Raw genomic sequence first — 19799 nt, 5'->3', positions numbered from 1 at the left:
TCTATCTGGGATTCTATTATGTCTCTTGTTCACTATGAATAGCTTATAATTAATCAAAAATCCAGCTCAGATGCCTATAAATCCCTTCCTAAATCTTCTAGACAAAATGATAGTTCCCTCTTCTGTACTCCAGCGTTTTATAGCTCCTTCTGCTATAGCACTTACTATAATATAATTACTCTATGTGCATGTGTTTCTCCCACTAAACTGAGGGTTACTAAAAACCAGTATCTATTCATCTCTGTATTCATCTTCTTCTCTCCCTCTTTCTCCACTTTTACCTCTCCTCACCCACTACACTACCAGATGAAAGAGCTTAATAAATGCTTATGGAAATACTGAGCATTCATATGTGTGCATTTAAATATGTATATTTTGCTTTGCTTAACTAAAGGGGCATTCCCTAAAAATTGAATCTATTCCTCTCTGAGCCATAATGATATTTGTCTCTCTGAAATCTTTTATAAATCAACAGATTTTTAGGTTAATGCATATTATATGCTAAGATCTATACTAGGTGTCTGAAGATAGACTAAAGATATGGTCTGTGTCCTCAAAAATTAAAATCTTCTTGGGAGGCAAGATCCATAAATGTAAAATAGCAAATAATACTTTTCTTCTTTGTCAAAAATCAGTTGAGCATAATTTGGTGGTTTTATTTGTGGGTTCTCTATTATGTTCCATTGATCAATGTATCTATTTCTCTGCCAAAACCACATTGTTTTGATTATTGTAGCTACAGTAAGCTTTAATATTGAGTAGAGTGATTCCTAACATTTTATTATTCTTTTTCAAGATTAACTTAGCTGTTCTAGGGCCTATCTCCTTCTATATAAATGTTAGAATAAGCTTGTCTATGTTCATAAAAGTCTTGCTGAGATTTTGATAGGAATTGCATTAAACATATAGATCTTCTGGAGGAAAACTGACAACTTTACCAGTCCTATGAGTCTTCCGATCCATGACCAGGATGTCTTGCCATTTATTTAAGTCTTCTTTGATTTCACTGACCAGCATTTTGTAATTTCAGCAACAGATCCTGTACATGTTTTGTTAAGTGTACCTAGACTTTTCATTTTATTTGGAGAAATAATATATAGCATTGGGCTTTAAATTTTGGTTTTCATATGTGCATTGCTAACTTTTAGGAATGCCATTGATTTTCATGAGTTGATCTTGCATCCTATGACCTTGCTAAGTCAAAAAATGAAACCTAAATGTCACACCTTGTACAAAAATGTGACCTAAACCTCACACCTGATACAAAAATTGACCCTAAATTGATTATAGACTTAAATGTAAAATATAAAACTATAAATCTTTTAGCAAAAAAATAGGAGAAAATGTTTAGAATATAGGGCTAGGCAAAGTATTATTAGACTTGGCACAAAAAGCATGATCCATAAAATTAAAAATTGCTTAATTGCCCCTCTTCAAATTTATAAACTTTTGCTCTGTTAAACCCTATAGTAAAGAAGATGGAAAGACAAGCTACAGACTGGGAGAAAATATTTGCAAATCACATATTCAACATAGAACTAGTAAATAGAATAATAAAGAACTCTCACAACTCAACAGTAAAAAAACATCCAACTAAAAAATAGATGAAAGACACAAATAGACATTTCACCAAAAAGGATATACAGATGGTAAACAAGCACATGAAATAATGCTCAACATCATTAGCCATAAAAGAAATACAATTTAAAGCCACAATGAGATTTCGCTATACACCTATCAGAATGGCTAAAATAAACATGACAAAACCAAACGCTGACAAAGATGCAGAGAAACTAGATCACTTATACGTTGCTAGTGGGAATGTAAAATGTACAGTTATTCTGAAACATAGTTTGGCAGTTTCTTATAATACTAAACATCAATTACCGTACAACCCAGCGATTGTACCCCCTGGCCATGAATCCCAGAAAAATAAAAATTTATGTTCACACAAAAACCTGTACACAAGTGTTCATAGCAACTTTACTTGTAATAGCCAAAAACCGGATGTTTAATTTGACATCCTTCAGCTGGTGAATGGTTAAATAAACTGTGATACATACATGTTATACATACCACTGAATACTGCTCAGCAATTAAAAAATAGTATGAACTACTGACACATACAACAACTTGGATGAATGTCCAGGGAATTATGCTGGTTTTTTTTTTCTTAAAGCAAATTCCAAAAAAATAGATACTGTACAAATCCATTTATGTAACATATTTGAAATGACAAAATGTTAGAAATGAAGAGCATATTAATGTTGACAGGCATTTGGTAAGGGGTGTTGGAGTAGAAGAGAGGTAGGTATGGTTATAAAAGAGCATAACTTGATTGTGGTAGTGAATACATGAATCTATATAGGTGATTTACAGGTGACAAGATTGTAGAGAACCTAATACACATATCCACAACAACTGAGAACAATTAAAACTGGAGAAATATGAATGAGATCAATGGATTGTATCAATGTTAATAACCTGGTTGTGACAGTATGTGGCAGTTTTGCAAAATGTTATCACTGGGGGAAAATGGTCAAAGTGTACACTGGATCTCTCTATATTTTTTCTTACAACTGCATGTGAATCTATAATTAACCCAATTAAAAAATCTCAATTTAAAAAATAGCAAATATTGAGTTATAATCTATTGATAAATGGAGTGGTATATGGGTTTTTTTCAGCTTTACTGAGGTATAAGGGACAAAGAAAATTGTAAGAAATTTAAAGTATACAACGTGATGATTTGATATATAGATACACTGTGAAACGATTCCCCCCCACTGAGTTCATTAACACATCCATCCCTCACCTCATCCTATTTAAATTCTACTCTGCTAAGATTTGCTAATCTTAGAAATTTTCAAGTATACAATATAATGTTATCAAATATAGTCACCATGTTATACATTATATCCTCAGACCTTATTCATCTTATAACTGAAAGTTTGTACCCTTTTACCAACCTCTCTCTGTCTCCCCCACCCATCCCCAGACCCTGACAACCAACTTTCTACTCCCTATTTCTACGAGTTTGACTTTTTTTAAGACTCCACAAATTTTAGACAAAGAGGGCTACAGTCATCAGTAGAAGACAAGATGTGATCTGGATTTTATGTATTGTAAAATGGATAGATGGAAAACTTAGATAAGAAGAGGAGAGATAAAAGGTTATTCTGGGTAGGGATAATGGCTGAGCATGAAGTATGTTGGACTAAATAACTAATTCAAATTAACACAGTGCTGACTCTTTAGATAAGAAAGTTTGCCATGAGATTGTTGCATCTTCAAGTTTCTTAATCAGAATGCTCACTAGAGAAAGATTACAAAAGAACCCTAGGAATCAAATTCTTATGATGTGTAGTGGCCCTAATATGAGTAAGAAATGTCCAAATTATAGTCACATCAAAGCAAAAAGAAAAAGCACAGCATATGTGGGAGATAATAAGTATTAGAAAAAAAATTCAAAGAAGTTAGTCTCCATCAGGTACCAAGAATACACCTAACATCTGAAGCTAATACTGACTACAAAGTGAGTAAATGGTGGAGTAGCTAGAGACAGCGAGACAGAGACAGTAAGTTTTTGCTACTGTTTTAAATAAACAGAGCATATCTAAGAAATGTATTCAAAAGAAAGAAAGAAGAAAAAGTAAATAAAATAAAAAGAAACCAACATACTTAAATCTAAGGAAAATAATTCTATATACAGGGAAGAGGAAGTACGAAGGAATTAAGACATGCTTGAGGAAAAAAAAAAAAAGATCCAGTAGCTGGAGTGGCCTGAGAAAAAATGTAAGTTTAAGATGAGTCTTGAAAGCCAGAGTACCATGTTCGGATTTTAAGCAATGAATTTTATTTCCAAGCATAATAGAGATTGATGATCACTGGCCAAATACCAAAGTTCCAATGCCAGTAAAATGCCTAAACCCTCTGAATATCAGATAAAACCATGAGGAAAGGGGCATAATTCTACTGACTGAAGTTAAATCCTGAAGTAACTGAGTTTACCTGGAAGTGAGACCAGACTTCCTTCTATTAGTGAGAACGGGGGATTAAGAGTTAAATTACAATTACTAATGGAGAAATAAAATTAATACATGAGCTTTTGTGCACATGAGTTTGGTGACAATAATATTTATAAGCAAACAACATTAATTTACTGCTATCCTTTGTATTCCAAAATGACACTGTCACTATATAAATATTGTCCAACATTATCAAAAAGATCAAAGAATAGTTTTTAGGACTTTGTACATTAGGTACATAAGGTAGTTTTCCCCAGTCTCCCTTTTCTACCTGGAAACAAAGGAGATTGCTCCAAAAAAACATGTTGCTTATGCATTAATTCTTAAATTTCCCATCTCTTCCACACCTGTGACAGGAGTAAGAAGTACAGATTAGAGGTATTTCTGAAGGACCTGCTACAAAATTCCAGGTTAAGCTAAGTTCCACTGCATTTTGGAGTGGAGTGGCATCCTAGTGCACACGGTTTGTTAGCCACTCAAAACTGCCCGTTGACTATTGGTTGCCTTCATTCAAAAATCACACATTAGTAGCAAAGTAATTCTACCACTGTTATTGCTGGTACCATAGTTCTTGCAAATAATTCAATACTTTGTCATTTTTCATAGTTATTCTTCATTATATCTCCACTTATTTTAACCCTCTATTTGTATTTACTCATTTCAATTCACTACATGAGAGCAATTAGAGAAGTCCACAGGCCATAGGCCTCTAACTTCTGCTTCCCCATGCTAGGGCATGGCCTATATTCTGTGACTTCATTGTGAGTGTACTTGTCTGGCCTCTAAGTGATGGCTCCTCAGTTATACTTAAACCCTCAAGACATACATTAAGAAAGCTATGATAGGTCTAAGTGTCACAGTTATTCAGCAGTAAACCCATAGCCTTATATGGCTAATAAATATGGCCGTGAATTCCCTCTAAGGCCCAAATCCCCTTTACAACAGCTCTACCAAAAGGTAGAATTATTGACCTTTACCTTCTTCTGGATCATCACACCCTACTAAACTCGCCCTCCGTTTGCTAATCTTTCAAACCATGTATAGCATTTTCTGAGCCAATTATCCATGGCTTTGTCTGTAAGTACTTCATTACAGACAATGACTTTTTCAGACATCAAAACTTGATGGCAGCTTTTATCTCTATCTTTATAAAGATTCTAACGTCAGAAAAAAAGAGACTGGAAATAGTAAAGGACAATTTCAACCATATTAAGAGAAAAAGAATCATGATATTGGTTCAGATGATTTATTTACTCTGAAAACAGTTTGAAAAGAAAATTACAGATAGAGGATGCTGAACTTTAGATACAAACTCTAAAAGAAAATCAAAGCACATAGAATTTTAGAATTTGGCCTTTAATGCTCAACCAATGTCCTCATTTTCTAAATTAAGAAAGCAGTGCTAAGATCAATCAATTAATTAACTAATTAATTAATTATTAGGTATTACCCAGAAAGTTACCAGAGTCAAGCAAGAATGCACATCAAATTCAGGCCAGTCTGCAGCTGAAAGGATTCCCAGATAAAACATTTTAAGAAACAGGTGAAGATTTCCAGCTAATAAGCCAACTGTTTGGCTAGAAAAATATATCTATTCCAATATGAATGGTTAGAGCAGGGGCAATAATCAACAGGGTTTGCTGGTTAATTTTGAATTTGAAGTAGGTATTTAAGGAAAAAATGATCATGAACATGATAAGGTTAGAGATCAGGAACTACTTTAATTCAAAAACCACACAGAGGTGGAAACGTCAATGAAAGGAATCAAAAGAGGAAAAAAAGTGTGTTTCCTAACAAACTTAGTAATCATAGTCCAGAGGGAGAATGACAATACACTTGTGCTCATACTTAAAAGAAGGGCTGAAGACATTTTATTATGAGACAACAAAAAGAAAAAGAAAAATTGCAGTGAAGGGTCCATCAAAGCTCTTGTAAGCTTCTGAAAAGCTCAGCAATAAAAGGAAACCTGGGCTAGACATTTTGAGGAAGTGGAACCAAAAGGTATAGATAGTTAAGCCTTTCGAAAATTATAACACACACACATTAAACACACACACAAACACACACACACACACACACACACACACACACACACACACACACACACACTGCAGCCCCAACTTCTTTGTGTAATGTTTTCCAACAGAGTAGAAAAAATAATACAAAATTTGTCAACAGCAGTTCCACTCCTGGGAATACACCCTATAGAAGAAGTTCATGCACATGTGTATCAGAAGACAGGTGCAAGAATGTTCATACCATCACTGTTTGTACTAGCAGAAAACTGGAAATAGTCCAAATGTCCGGAGACAGTAAACAGGAGAGTATACTCCTATATAGCATTCCATGGGAGAGTGTGTGAAATATTATACAAAAGTGAAAATGAACTACAGCTGCACACAGCAAAATTGATCTTGAAATATAATTATGAGTATAAAAAGCAAGTCATAGAAGGTTACAGTGTAATACCATTTTTATAAAGTTCTGAAACAAAACTAAACAATATATTATTTAGGAACATATACAAAAGGAAGATTCCAAACACAAAGTTCTGGCAAAGGGATTGAATAGGTGAAGAAAACATTTTTGAAGTTGGATGATGAATTCACAGGTGTTTGTTTTATTTTTATGCCTTATAATATATATAATCAAATATTAAATAATAAACACATATTTAAGTTTGCAACTTCCTTTTCTATTCATTTTTTCTTTGGATTTTACACATATATTGTACAAGAAAAAATGTACAGATTTAAAAACTGGCCCCTATTACTTTTGAGAATCCCAGAATAAATCTGGAAGAAGTCTATCTAATGATTTTCAGTGGAAAAAATGCAAAATGTTAATGATCCTCTCCAACTTAACAGATTCAAAAGTTGTATGAGAATATGACTTAACTTCATCAAACCATGGAGAGGAAGCTGCATCCTCTTAACAAAATGCCAAGGAACACCTTGCTTCCCAGGTCAGTAAGAGGAAAAATCAGAAGCAACTGCCTACATCTGTTCTTAACATTCATAGAGAAAAAACTTTAAGAATCTTTAAGTCTGAAGAGATAGAAATGGGCCAAGAAATTTGAAGTAACTTTTCAAGGCAGAGACACACAAAATGAAGTTGAGAAGAGGATTCAACCAACTAGGACATTGCCAACACTGTAAATGGGAGTTGCAAAACAACAGCAAATTGAAATAATTAAGATTTGTCCAGAATGTCTAGGGTTCACAGGATTCAGGCTAATTACATCCTTTATAAAGTTATATGAGAGGATGATCAGTTTCTAAAGAATTAGAAAGCAAATATACTTAATGCAATAACATAAGAAACATTATTTTTTTCCATAATTCAAAAACCAGTAGTTCTAGCTCCTCATTTTAATCCCTAATTGTGTAATACTTGTAGAAATATGTTTATTTAAACTATCTGGCACTAGGTTAGTATTTGCTATGACTATGATAAAAATTCTTTAAAATAGGAGCAAGGACACAAACATTATAAGGGAGTAAAGATATATTTTAAAGAGAAGAAAAAATGAATTAAAATGAAGTCACATCAGCATCACTCTGAATACCTGACTGCTTCTTCACCTGGAGTATGAGTGGTCTTGGGTAACTTCAGCATTTAAATGACCTGAAATTTCCAACTTACTTGAAATAATAACTCTGGGGGTTTCATGATGAATACTTAATGCATTTTTTATGCAAAAATCCAAAACCTTCTCCCATGAATGAGAAATATAAAGAAAGGTTTGGATCTCGGATACTCTAAATACTTCACCAATATAACCTTCAATCAGAACAGAGGCAAAAACCTAATATCCATAAATTTTGCCTTAAAAGATTCTTTTGATGTTCTAGCATGGTATGAATGTTAAACTTTTACATTTTTTTTAGCATGGCCTTTTAATAGATTTTTTTAACAGGAACACAGTGCTCTTAACTGGATAGTATCTAAAAACCTCATCTAAGGCTTTACCAACCTCTCTCCCTGACAGCATCATATTCCACATATTTCTCAGCAGGGAAGATTGGCTTCCAGTGGGAAAACTTTAGTATCAGCTTTTCCGAAGAGCCTGAAAGGAGAGTTAAGCTGGATTGCTCTTCCAGAAAACAAGTATATCATTGCTGCCAAATGCTAAATCCTAACACCATGGGACATTTCCTATGATTCTGTCTGTGGTGCAGGATGAGATTCCTGTAATATTTCTCTTTACAAAATGTTCCTTCAAATAATAACAGTAATAGTAGTTATAACAGTAATAGTAATAATAAATTATAATTATAGAAGCTATGTGTTTTATGTATATATAATCTGTCAAATTCTCACAACAGCCCTGCAAGGTAGACATCATTTATCCAATTTTACAGATAAAGGAACTGAAGCACCAAAGGATGAAATAATTTGTCCAAGACTAAGAAATAATGTTGGCTACATTTATTGAGCACTTACTATGTGCTGGTAGTGTTCTAAATGTTTTAGTTGCATTAACTAAATCTTGATCTCTTCATGATAGCTCTATAATTATGTCCAATATTTGGCTGAGAAAACACAGAGAGATGCCCAGTGTCATCCACCTGGTAAATGTTGAACTGAGATTCAAACTCAGGCAGCATAGCGACAGCGCCCACACTCTTAACCAGTACACTATACTGCCTCGCTAAATATTAGAACTTATATTCAAACCCAGATCTAGCTTACTCAAAAAACATATGGCTTTCAAAAATGAGTTCTCCCATTGCTTAAACTATACCACACAGGCAAAAGCTATCAGATGAGCAACACATACCAACATATACGCTTACTAAATATAATTCAGTGAAAATATATGTAGAAATCCAAATTATTGTTTAGAGATGTGAATAATGATAATAATCCATCAGATACATAAACACGTGTTCATTCTTGTGCTGGGTAACAGCTGCATAATCCACTGGAAAGCCTATCCCACCAGGAATCCAAAGCTCAAATGCTCCTGCCCTTTCTCTACATACACAGTCAAATGAATCCACATACTTTCATTATCATATCTTGAGGCACACAATTCCACTGGACAAATACTCTAATTTCTGATCAACATACATTCTATGAAACTGTACCTAAACTCTGCATACTTTCCATTAAGTTTATGGCCTCTATCGAAGAGAACACATTTATTCTAATATTTCTAACTACAAACTTCATCACTCCCTCTTGATCGCAATAATTATTAACTAAAATATAGTCTTTTAAAAGAGCAAAAAGTCAGAAAGAAAATCTTATTTTGTTAGAGTTGAGGTTTATATCAATGCATCCCTTTCTCTGCAATCTCACATGACTCCAGAACCTGACCCAAACCAGTTCACCCAGCCTAGGATCATATACTTAGTAGTATGATATACAAGACATGATAGTGGCTGAAGCACTATTATTAAAGAGAGATTAAAACAGCTGTACATTATGCTGAAGCACTCACTCTTCCCTTTACAAACAGACGGTCCTGGATTACAAGCAGCACTTGACCATTTAAATCACGACAACAACCAGATTTAACCAGCTGGGCCATATTCTCCTAGGCAATGCCTGTTGACCTCCTCAGTCGCAGCTGCTCAAATGAAATTCTCATTAGACAACTTATTTTCAGAAGCCAAAGGACTCTCTGATTAAATATATGTATTTAGATATAGAAGTCCTTTTTAAAGTATTCATTTTCTGACAACTGTCGCTTATGCTACAGCCCAGCTACATTGGCAACAAGATGGGTGATACAAGGATAACTAAAATTCATCATTTAATCCCAGCTGAAGGCTTTTTATCTTAGAACCATTTAAAACTGAATCTATTAATCAAAGTCTTTCTACACACTATACCCACCAATATCAACAGTGTTTTAAAAGGTAGATTCTGATATTCATTCATTCTATCCATCTATCCATTTTTCCATGCATCTGTACACCTATCTATCTATCTACCTACCTACCAACCTATCTATCTATGGCAGAAAAATTCAGGGTTAAATTTAGAACAAAACAGAAGCCTTGCCTATTTTCCCACAAATCTTACTTTCAGCGGAGGCACTTCAGACAGAACACCTTTGTTCATCAGTGTTTCAGCAATCCAGTCAAATCACTGCTCTGGAGAGGACATTTCTTGAGAGAATGGCAGATAAAATACTGGACAATTATTTGGTTAATCAAGGAATCTACCTGTAAGAGAATAACTTTCCTATTACCTAATGGAGAGTTTTTGTTTTATCAAGTAGATACTGTTTTAAAATAGACCATAATAAATAAACTTTTTATAGATCAGTTACTGTATAAGAGGGGAAATGAGGGGGAAGGTATTTAGTCTGATATAGTCAAAACGTTCTCCAGGACAAGAATGACTCAGGAAAGGTCATTTATTATGGCAATCACACAAGCTTGTCACTTATGAAGTATGGTCTTCAAACCAGGAAGTAGAAGCGAGGGAGAGGTGAGTAATGCATTTGAAAGCTTTTATACATCCCATGGGCTAAAGGACGTCCCAGATGAGGAGATGGGGCTTTAAAAAGTCAAAGCCAGGCAAATATTGGTGGAGCTGTTTTACCTCCTTAGACCTAGAGTATAATTATAATATTATAGAATCAGAAATCTATCAGAAGCTTATTAATGACCTTTTCTATAATTATTTCTCTTCTCCCATCACACTGTTCTGTTCTATCGCTCCAAGCAAATGATTAAAATTAGGCATCAAACTCAAAATAAAAAATAGAAATCCTCATTACTCCCATCTCCAAAACATGTTGTCTACTTTTCTCATTAACTGTTATACCATCCTCCTATTCACTCTGAGCTACCTTTAAACCACTCCTCTCTATTGATCTCCTCACTTTAAATGTCAGGTCCTAACAATTCTACCTCCGATATCTTTTCCATATGCACCCCTTCTTCCTTTCTTGTTTCTGCTGCTTTAGTTCAGGCCCTCATTATCTCTAGCCTGAAACAATTTCCTTAACATCTCTCTGTGCCCCCATACATCCAATACAGTGCTGCCAGATTAACTTTCCTGGAGGAAAGCTCTAATCCATCAACTTACTCTGCTAAAAAACAGTCAGTGGTTCCTCCATAACTTTCATATAGGTTGAGCTTCTTAGCCAAGAATTTAAGGGCCACTGTGATGAACAGAACCTACCTTTTCAGTCTTATACCCTATATGCATCTTCACATACTTTAAAGTAGAACCTGAAGGCTGTTTTAAAGCTCTCTGCCTGTTCCTTTTGACTGAAATGTCCCTCCCTTCCATTTCTACTTACATATATATCCTTTCATTCTCCAAGACCAGTTAAGACTCATTTTCCTATAGAACCTCTCCATGGTTTCCTAGGCAGGCACAATCTATCTTGTAAACTCCTATAACATTTTATCTATGTAGTTCTCATGGAACTTATCACATATTAAATATGAATTAAGAGTTCATTTTGTATATGTTTTACACCTTTTACTAGAATATGAACTCTTTAAATTTAGAGACTATTGTTTTATTCATGATAGGTGTGCAATATCATGTAGCACGGTGGTTCTTAACCTAGGGTCCACAGACCCCAGGAGTCTATCCATAGAATTCAGGAAGTCTGTGAACTTGGATGGAAAAAATTCATTTTCACCAATTTTTTTAACTGAAAATTTGCATTTCTTTAAATTATTGATGCAGGCAACAAACCATAAATTCGTAATATCTGTGACATTGTAACCAATAAAATAACAATATATTTTTATATCACATTGTACTTGTTGAAGATATCTCAAAATATCTTTTATACTTATCACTACTTCAAAATTGTATTTTTAGTCCCTCCATTAGATCTTGTGTTTAATATATTAATAAAGTAGTACTTCATACCATATCAAAAAATTTTTAAATTATTTAACATTTTAATATAATTCATTTTCTCATAATTCCATGGATTTTACTTTATGCATTTAAAATAAGAATGGACCTGTAGGCGTTGCCAAGCCACCAAAGGGATCCACAGCCATAGAAAGAAAGAAAGTAAGAATCCCTCAGTTCTAATATAGCACCTTGCAAAATAAGAAGAAAACTTGTAGAAAAATAATCATGATACTATGTAGCTCTTGATTAGGGCTATAAAAAATATGCCATGAACTATAGAATACTGTATAAGCATATTGTTCATAAAAATTCATAGTCTTGGCAGAAAAAGACCAATTACCCCTCGTCTAAAATAACCTTTTAAAATGGCAATTAAGATTGCTGCATACCTCCAAAGATAATTTATTATCTTTCAAAGAAAGTCTTTCCATACATGGACAGCTACACTGTTAGACAGCTGGTCTTGTTATAATTTCAATATGATATATAATATTATATGATAATATAATGATAATATTACTAGTTCCTTTAATTATTCCTCTTATTATATAATTCTGTGTCTGTTAGCATGTCATTTGTTCTCCTCTGAGAATATCCCAACGCTTCTGAGTTCCTCTTAAAGTGTAGTAATTCTCAACACAATACTTCAGGTGCATTCTTTTGAGCAGGAAGTTCAGTGGGACCGACACCTCTTGAATCTTACATACTGTAATTCTAGTAATGCTGACTGGGATAGCACTGACAATTTTTTGGCAATATTCACTGCACTGACCCCATTGCACTCTCTGTCACCTAAAATTCATATGTTGGGTTTTTTTTTTAACCATGTGTCTGCTATTTAAATGTCCTTCAGTAATTACTTGTGCAGATAGGAATTTTGGTCACAGCCTCTGGACTTGATAATAAGACCTATTAAATTTTATCTTGATGGATTAGTTTTAAGTTTATATTTTTCAGTTTGTCAAAAACTTTTGACTTTTTGTTTCTTTCATACATTATATTCAGCATTCCTCCCAGATTTTTGGAATCTGTTTGATAAGCACACTTTTTATCATTTCTATTTGTACTTAATGTACTATATACGTTGATATGCACTAAAAATGCCTGAATTTCCGATGCCTAAAATATATGTACTGTACAAAACAAAGTTCTGTAGTGTACATAAAAAACATTCTTCAATAGTAGGAATATAATAACAAAGGACTCTTAAATGAGAGGTCTCATCTTACAAATGCCTCTCTTGTATCAAATTTATAACACACAATAATGAAGAAGAAAACACTAATCATTACTTGCAAGAGAAGGATGATTTTAAATTCCCTAGCAGTCTAGACCCCTCCCCCTAAAAAATCATCACAAATCAATTTCTTTATTTTTACACAACAGAGCCCTCTAAAGTATGTTGAAACCTCTTTCTTATAGAGCTAAAACAATCTTTTTGGTGAATCACAATTAAAGGTAACCTAGCAATCTCATTTATTCAGAGTTTATTGATCTGGCAGCCTCAGTTATTCTAGAATAGCCATGAATGAGGAATATAAAGTCTCTGAGCAGCCCGAAGAGTCAGCATGAAGTCCATGCACTGAAGAGCATGTATATTGCTCAGAATCTCTTAGCAACTCACCCAGAAATGTTTGTTCATATTTTAAATATAGTCCAGAATGTTATGATCATCTAATTTCATAATTGACAGATGAATATAAGAAGCAAATTAGAAAATATTCACAACTAGGTAAGAAGTAACAGTCTGAAACCTGATATGAAAGGAAGAGAAACCAAAACACACATATACACAGACACACACACACACACACACACGCCAAAAAAGATATCTAAATCAAGCAGACACAGGAATTCTAAAGTTTCATAATTGCAGAGAAATAACCATAAAGCCAACTGTCATAATTATCTCAAAGCTCTCTGGGGGCATCATTACATTATAGCATGGTAAAGTAATTGACATTTATAATAATTATCATCACAATAACTCAAATGTATGTAATTTACAGTTCATAAGACACATTAATTATTATAGTTAATTCTCAAAATGTTTGAGTTAAGAAGTCAGGTTACTACCATACCAAACTTTAAATTTTGTGGTTCAGGGAGATTGAAGAACTTATCCAGGGTCACATGATTGTTAGATAGGTATTGGAGATCATATTCTACTGCATCATGACCCTGAGTCAACAAAAAAAGTTTACATTTTGTGCCATATAATCTGGTTAGTAAGATAGGGAAGCATGTAATACATTTTAGAAGCTTCCACAAAGATTGCTGATGTGGTGGACACATCACAAAAATTAATTTGAAATTTTTAAACTTCTGAGCCCTTTAAAGGAATAAAATTAACTTACATGAAAAATTCCCTTATATCAAATCCCCATTTCCCTATAGTACCACAGAGGTTTAAATTTAACTTACAATGTAAGTAGTAATCCAGAGCCATTAATTATCCTACATTTTAAGGTCTAAAATCTGTACATAAAAAAATGAAAGAATATACATAGTATAGCAATCACTCAGAGTTGATTTATTTAATTTAAACATATTATTAGAGAGTCTACTTTCATCTACTTTTTAGGACCTAGGTTAACCTAAGTGGACTCTTGTAGAGAGAGTAGAGAAGGTGGATGTTTCAGTAGATGTCATGTGTCAAAGAACTCCTCCCTTGAACATTTAGCTTTAATAGTATTAGAAACCCTCAGCTCTCAATTCTGCAACATTTGGAGGTAAAATAATAATATTTATAAATTTATAATATTTATAAAAATAAGGAGAAATAAATTAGGGGTCTTTTTCTCTTTAAACAGTTGATATTTTCATAATAAAACACTATCCATCAAGAGGAAATAAGGGAGAAAAAATAAAGTTGTGGCTAGGAAAATACCTGTACTCCCTTTTCCAGAGCAAGGCTTATAGTCAGTTTAAAACCTTGATTTGTTATTATAAGAGCCAAGTAAAATGCACAAAGTTGTAGAAAAATGGAACTATCTGCTTAACACTTCTAATGGATCACAATCTGCCATCACCATGGTAACCTCTGAATAACTTTTTCCTTGCTAGTGTCAATTATGCACTTCTCTGGCCCTTAAAACCCCACTCATTTTTTTTTTAAGCCTGGAATCTTTAAAAGAATAAAGCCCAACAGTTAAGTCCACACATACCCTCTTGTTCAGTCCGAGTCATTTCCTCAAGCTTCTTCTGTTTCAGTGTGTCCACCACATCGGCAAGGCTCCCTTTGCGGCGTTCTGGGGTTCCAAAAGTAACACTGGTCATTATCTCGCGGTCCCGACTCCCTTCGTCAGGCTTATGTGGTGAGGTAGAGGTATTTCGGAAGGAATATAGGGAACATAACTTATTATTCTCTGACTCCTAGAAAATAAAAATAAAATAAAACCATTAGAACATGTTTCTTTACATATCATTGGAGAAAAATCCCAAACTCAGAATGACAGTATATGAGGCTGAGATGGACAAATAAAATATATTAATTATCTCTGCTTAAAAAAAAATACTAAACATAGAGAATTATCAAAGGAACTAACCTGAAATTGTAGATTCGACCTTTTTCTTTTTTAAAAAAAAAAGCAGCCGAAGTGTTACAAAAACTTAATTTTACAAGGAACACTTCAACTTCTTACTCATTTACACCCTTCATTTAAAATAGTTCAGATTCAATTATTAATTATAAGGATGGTAAAGTTTTTCTTTTAATTGGCACTTATATTAGCAACCCTCTTCCCACAGCCTAAAATATACGTACATCAAAAAAGAACCCCATTATCCCTAAATTTAGAAACAGTAGAGAAATTAGCTTCCATATTCACGTTAATTATTCACCAGAAAATATATAAAATATCTAAATCAGCGTCAGAAAGTTAGCCAACCTGAATATTTTTGTGTGCTGGGGTTTGAGGAAAATTGTTTGTTTGTTTTCTAGCTACACATCTGTCAAAGTTATGGAAACCTCTTTCTATTTCTTACACTTACCCCTGATACTTTAGCACATAGTCACACACATTTTTCATGTGGCATTTAAAAATGATTTGTTTTTTTCTTTTTTTTAACAAGAAGACAAGTTTGTTACAGAAACACTTACACAAGAATTATTTCACATTACAGAGAAGTTGGCTAACTGGTAGGAGAGTTAGGTCCATCTTCAAGGAGAAAAAGCAAATCTTAGATTGAAAATAATAAACACCTAAAAGTTTATAAAAAGAAAATGCTTTTATAGCTCTTTAAATCGGAACTGAGAGTTTTAAGCAAACATTTTTGGCCACAGTCCACCAGTAGTCTTGCATTCACCTTATCTATCTGTGTATGGGTATTCTCTCTCCCAATAAAAAACTGTATGAAATAAATAAAGCATCTAGGCTTTGTTCTCATCAGAAGCTTAAAAATCTTAATCACTCCTATATCTCTCTCCTTCTTCACAAAAAAAAGCCCAGTAAGCATCAAGAACTAGAGGAAGAGCATGAGGTAAAAGTTACAGCGTTTTAAAAAAAAAAAAATTTACAGAGTTAATCACTGGTAGGAAAGGGAATGAAAAGAAAATGGAATCTAGAGAATTACATTTCCACATATATTAAATGAGATAATTGTACTCAGTAAATGCTAGATATTTAGGTATTATTGTCATTGTATACAAAGTAGGAATAAAACTTATTTTCACAATTATTGGTAGCATATAATGAGCTAACATTTGTAGAGCAACTAGGCACAGTGCTGAGCCCAAAGCAGGCAGTGCTTAGTAAATGGTAGGTATTATTATTTTGTTGGAAGGAACAGATCTAGGAATGGAGCCAAAGAGGTTTTTCCCCCTCTGGACCTAAGGAATTGCTTAGTAAAAAATATGTCTTGAATTAAATTGAGTATTGTAAAGTCTGTGAATATACTAAAAACCACTGAATTGTACACATTAAATGAGCAAATTGTATGGTATGTGTATTATATCTCAATAAAGCTGCTTTAAATTACTATGAGCCAAATCTTAATCTTTTCCACAATCCCATTGTTATCAAAATGCCTAGCACGGAGTAGATGCTCATTACATTTGCACTAAAATAAACTGAAAAGGATAAAAAAAATGGGCAGGGCAGGAAAAAGAGCTCCTCTTTACCTTATCCCTAAATCTTTTCTTTCCCCAGGAAATATGTTGTATTTCATTTACTGCTTACAATAACTGTGGAGTGATGCACAGGAACCCCTTCTTTTAGATGCCAGTCATGGTTAATACATGGCTCCTTGGAATGGCCAGTTCATTCTCTACTTTGTGCAAACAAAAAACTCAGAGATATGTTTGCCAAAGCCAATTTCAGCTCTTAATAGTGTCCCTATCAGAAATGTGACCTAGGCTTTTGAATCAGTAATACCATTTGATAAATTATGCTTCAATCACTTTCATTTCAAATGCAAATTTGTCTATCATTGCCTGTAAATCAAAAACAAACTCTGGCTCAACCTAAGGGTTTGAAGATCAACTTAAAACAACAGTTACATGGAAGTGGTTACCTACAAATGACTCACCACTGACCATAATAAAGAGGAGTTTTCCCACCACTCTCAAATTGAAAGATGCTAGAAATGTCTCTCCAGCCTGAGTTACAGTTGTCCTTAGAGAATTTAGGCTCCATACAGTACCATTTTTTTCTCTCAGGACTAATTTCAGTCTATTTACTCATGTCACTTACTTGTTAGATAGACTATGTTCCTTATTTTTTACTCATGGGAATGTGGTCACTGCCATCTGCACCACAGACAATAACCATGGGTTCCCACACCAATGACCCACACTGTCTTCAGCCCCATAATCTGTGCAAGGTCACTCAACACCACCAAGAAGCAGAGAACAAGAAGCTGTAAGTCATGATTTCTCCAAGAAAGCAACAAGAACTACTTGCAACATGCCACAAAGGCATCAACACGGGCAGAAGATGAAATCATAAATGGCTTAAGTCATACTATCTTATAAACAATGGAAAGGGGCAAAATTTACCATTTATGGTCTTCACTTTTTAACTTTCTAAAACTTAAGACATATGGGGGGCTTCCCTGGTGGCACAGTGGTTGAGAGTCCGCCTGCCGATGCAGGGGACACGGGTTCGTGCCCCGGTCCGGGAAGATCCCACATGCCACGGAGCGGCTGGGCCCATGAGCCACGGCCACTGAGCCTGCGCGTCCGGAGACTGTGCTCTGCAACGGGAGAGGCCACAAAGGTGAGAGGCCCGCATACCGCAAAAAAAAAAAAAAAAAAAAAAAGACATACGGACCTCTCATGAATGGGGGTCTATAGTCAATTCATCTGAACAAAGGGGCACATAAATCCAAACATCTATCGATACAATGAAGAGATTACTGTTAGATAAAAGGCAGTAATGCCAAATCAGAAAAAGAAATTTGACAAAGAATCTCTAGTTTTTGTTCTAGGGAGCTAGGTAATTTTTAAGTAAGTTTTCTTACAGAAAAAAAAAGCTCAACTTATTCTTTAATTTCCTAAAAACAAAACTGGTCCTATGAACTAACAATTGAGGCAAGATGAACAGTGATAATATCTATCAAGTTTTGATGCATGACACTGCAGCACAGCTGTGGAGAGGTTTGAGACAACATTTGACTAAAGCAGTGCTTCTCCAACTTTAAGGTATAGAATTCCCTGGCAAGTATGTTAAAATACAGATTCCCTTACCTCTTCCCATACCCCAAAGAGTGGGGCGCAGGAATATGAAGTTTAATAAACATCCCAAGTGATTCTGATGCACCCCACTTTCAGAAACACTGATTCCGTGAGAAGGTAATGAAATGAATGTGCTTTGCCTTAATGTTATAATGTGGATATAATTATGAACATTTTAAAGAAGTCTGGTTAGTTGTGATTTTAAAAAGTAACATAAAGGAGATTATTTCTCTTCTTTTGATCTTTCTTGTGAAAACAACCAGTGTAAAACATGACAGAACACATGAACATCACAAAAAGAAAAGCATATGGGGCACTGAGTAAGCATTAGTTCATTCAAAGGAAACTTACAAGTTTGTTTTCTCTTAACCCTTAACTTCAGAGTCCTCCCTAACAGTGAAGAAAATTTCAAAATACTATTTAAAAGGATCCTAGTACCAATAAAAGGACTAAAGTGATATTGATTCAGATTATCTAAGGAGCATTTCACTGGCAATTAATTAAACAGTACAAAAATTATATGTAGGTGACTGAAAAAGCATACAGTAGTACAAAAAAAAATCATTAGGCAAAGTTTCTAGAAAATACAAGCAATTTTCACAAATTAAGAATACATAGGGCTTCCCTGGTGGCGCAGTGGTTGAGAGTCCGCCTGCCGATGCAGGGGACGCGGGTTTGTGCCCCGGTCCGGGAAGATCCCACATGCCGCGGAGCAGCTGGGCCCGTGAGCCATGGCCGCTGAGCCTGCGCGTCCGGAGCCTGTGCTCCGCAACGGAAGAGGCCACAACGGTGAGAGGCCAGCGTACCGCAAAAAAAAAAAAAAAAAAAAAAAAATATATATATATATATATATATATAATTAAGATGTTTCCATATATGAAGGGATAGAGAAGTAAATATTAAAAACAAAACGTGTGTGAAGTGATGGATGTTAAGTAAACTTATTGTGGTAATTCTTTCACAATATATACATTATATTTTATATCTTTAATACAATGTTATGTCAATTATTTCTCAATAAAATTGAAAAAACAGATTAAAATAAATATTGTTCAGATTTTTCAGAAGTTATGAAAAACTGATTGCTCAGCAGTGGCATTAAATAACATTAAACTCAAATAGCCTTCTCATGGTACTGTGAATATAGAAAACATAATCAAATTTTTGAGCCTTTGCAAGTCTTGTTCCTTTCCCCTAGAATGTACTACATTCTCTTTGACTATGAACTCAACCCACTCTTCAAAGCTCAG

General features: G+C 34.3%; 1 protein-coding gene across 1 annotated transcript in view; it reads right to left on the bottom strand.

The window, feature by feature from the left end:
- SOX6 (SRY-box transcription factor 6) overlaps nt 1–19799 on the bottom strand; it is a 623498-nt gene that overhangs the window by 333511 nt on the left and 270188 nt on the right. The window contains exon 5 of the mRNA XM_060157776.1: nt 15041–15248. Coding sequence (XP_060013759.1) covers nt 15041–15248 — 208 coding nt within the window. The remainder of the gene's footprint in view (nt 1–15040; nt 15249–19799) is intronic.

Source organism: Lagenorhynchus albirostris, chromosome 9 (assembly GCF_949774975.1).
Source record: "Lagenorhynchus albirostris chromosome 9, mLagAlb1.1, whole genome shotgun sequence".
NCBI classification, from domain to species: domain Eukaryota; kingdom Metazoa; phylum Chordata; class Mammalia; order Artiodactyla; family Delphinidae; genus Lagenorhynchus; species Lagenorhynchus albirostris.
The sequence above is the reverse complement of the archived record's forward strand: the minus strand, read 5'-3'. Positions and strand labels throughout refer to the sequence as shown.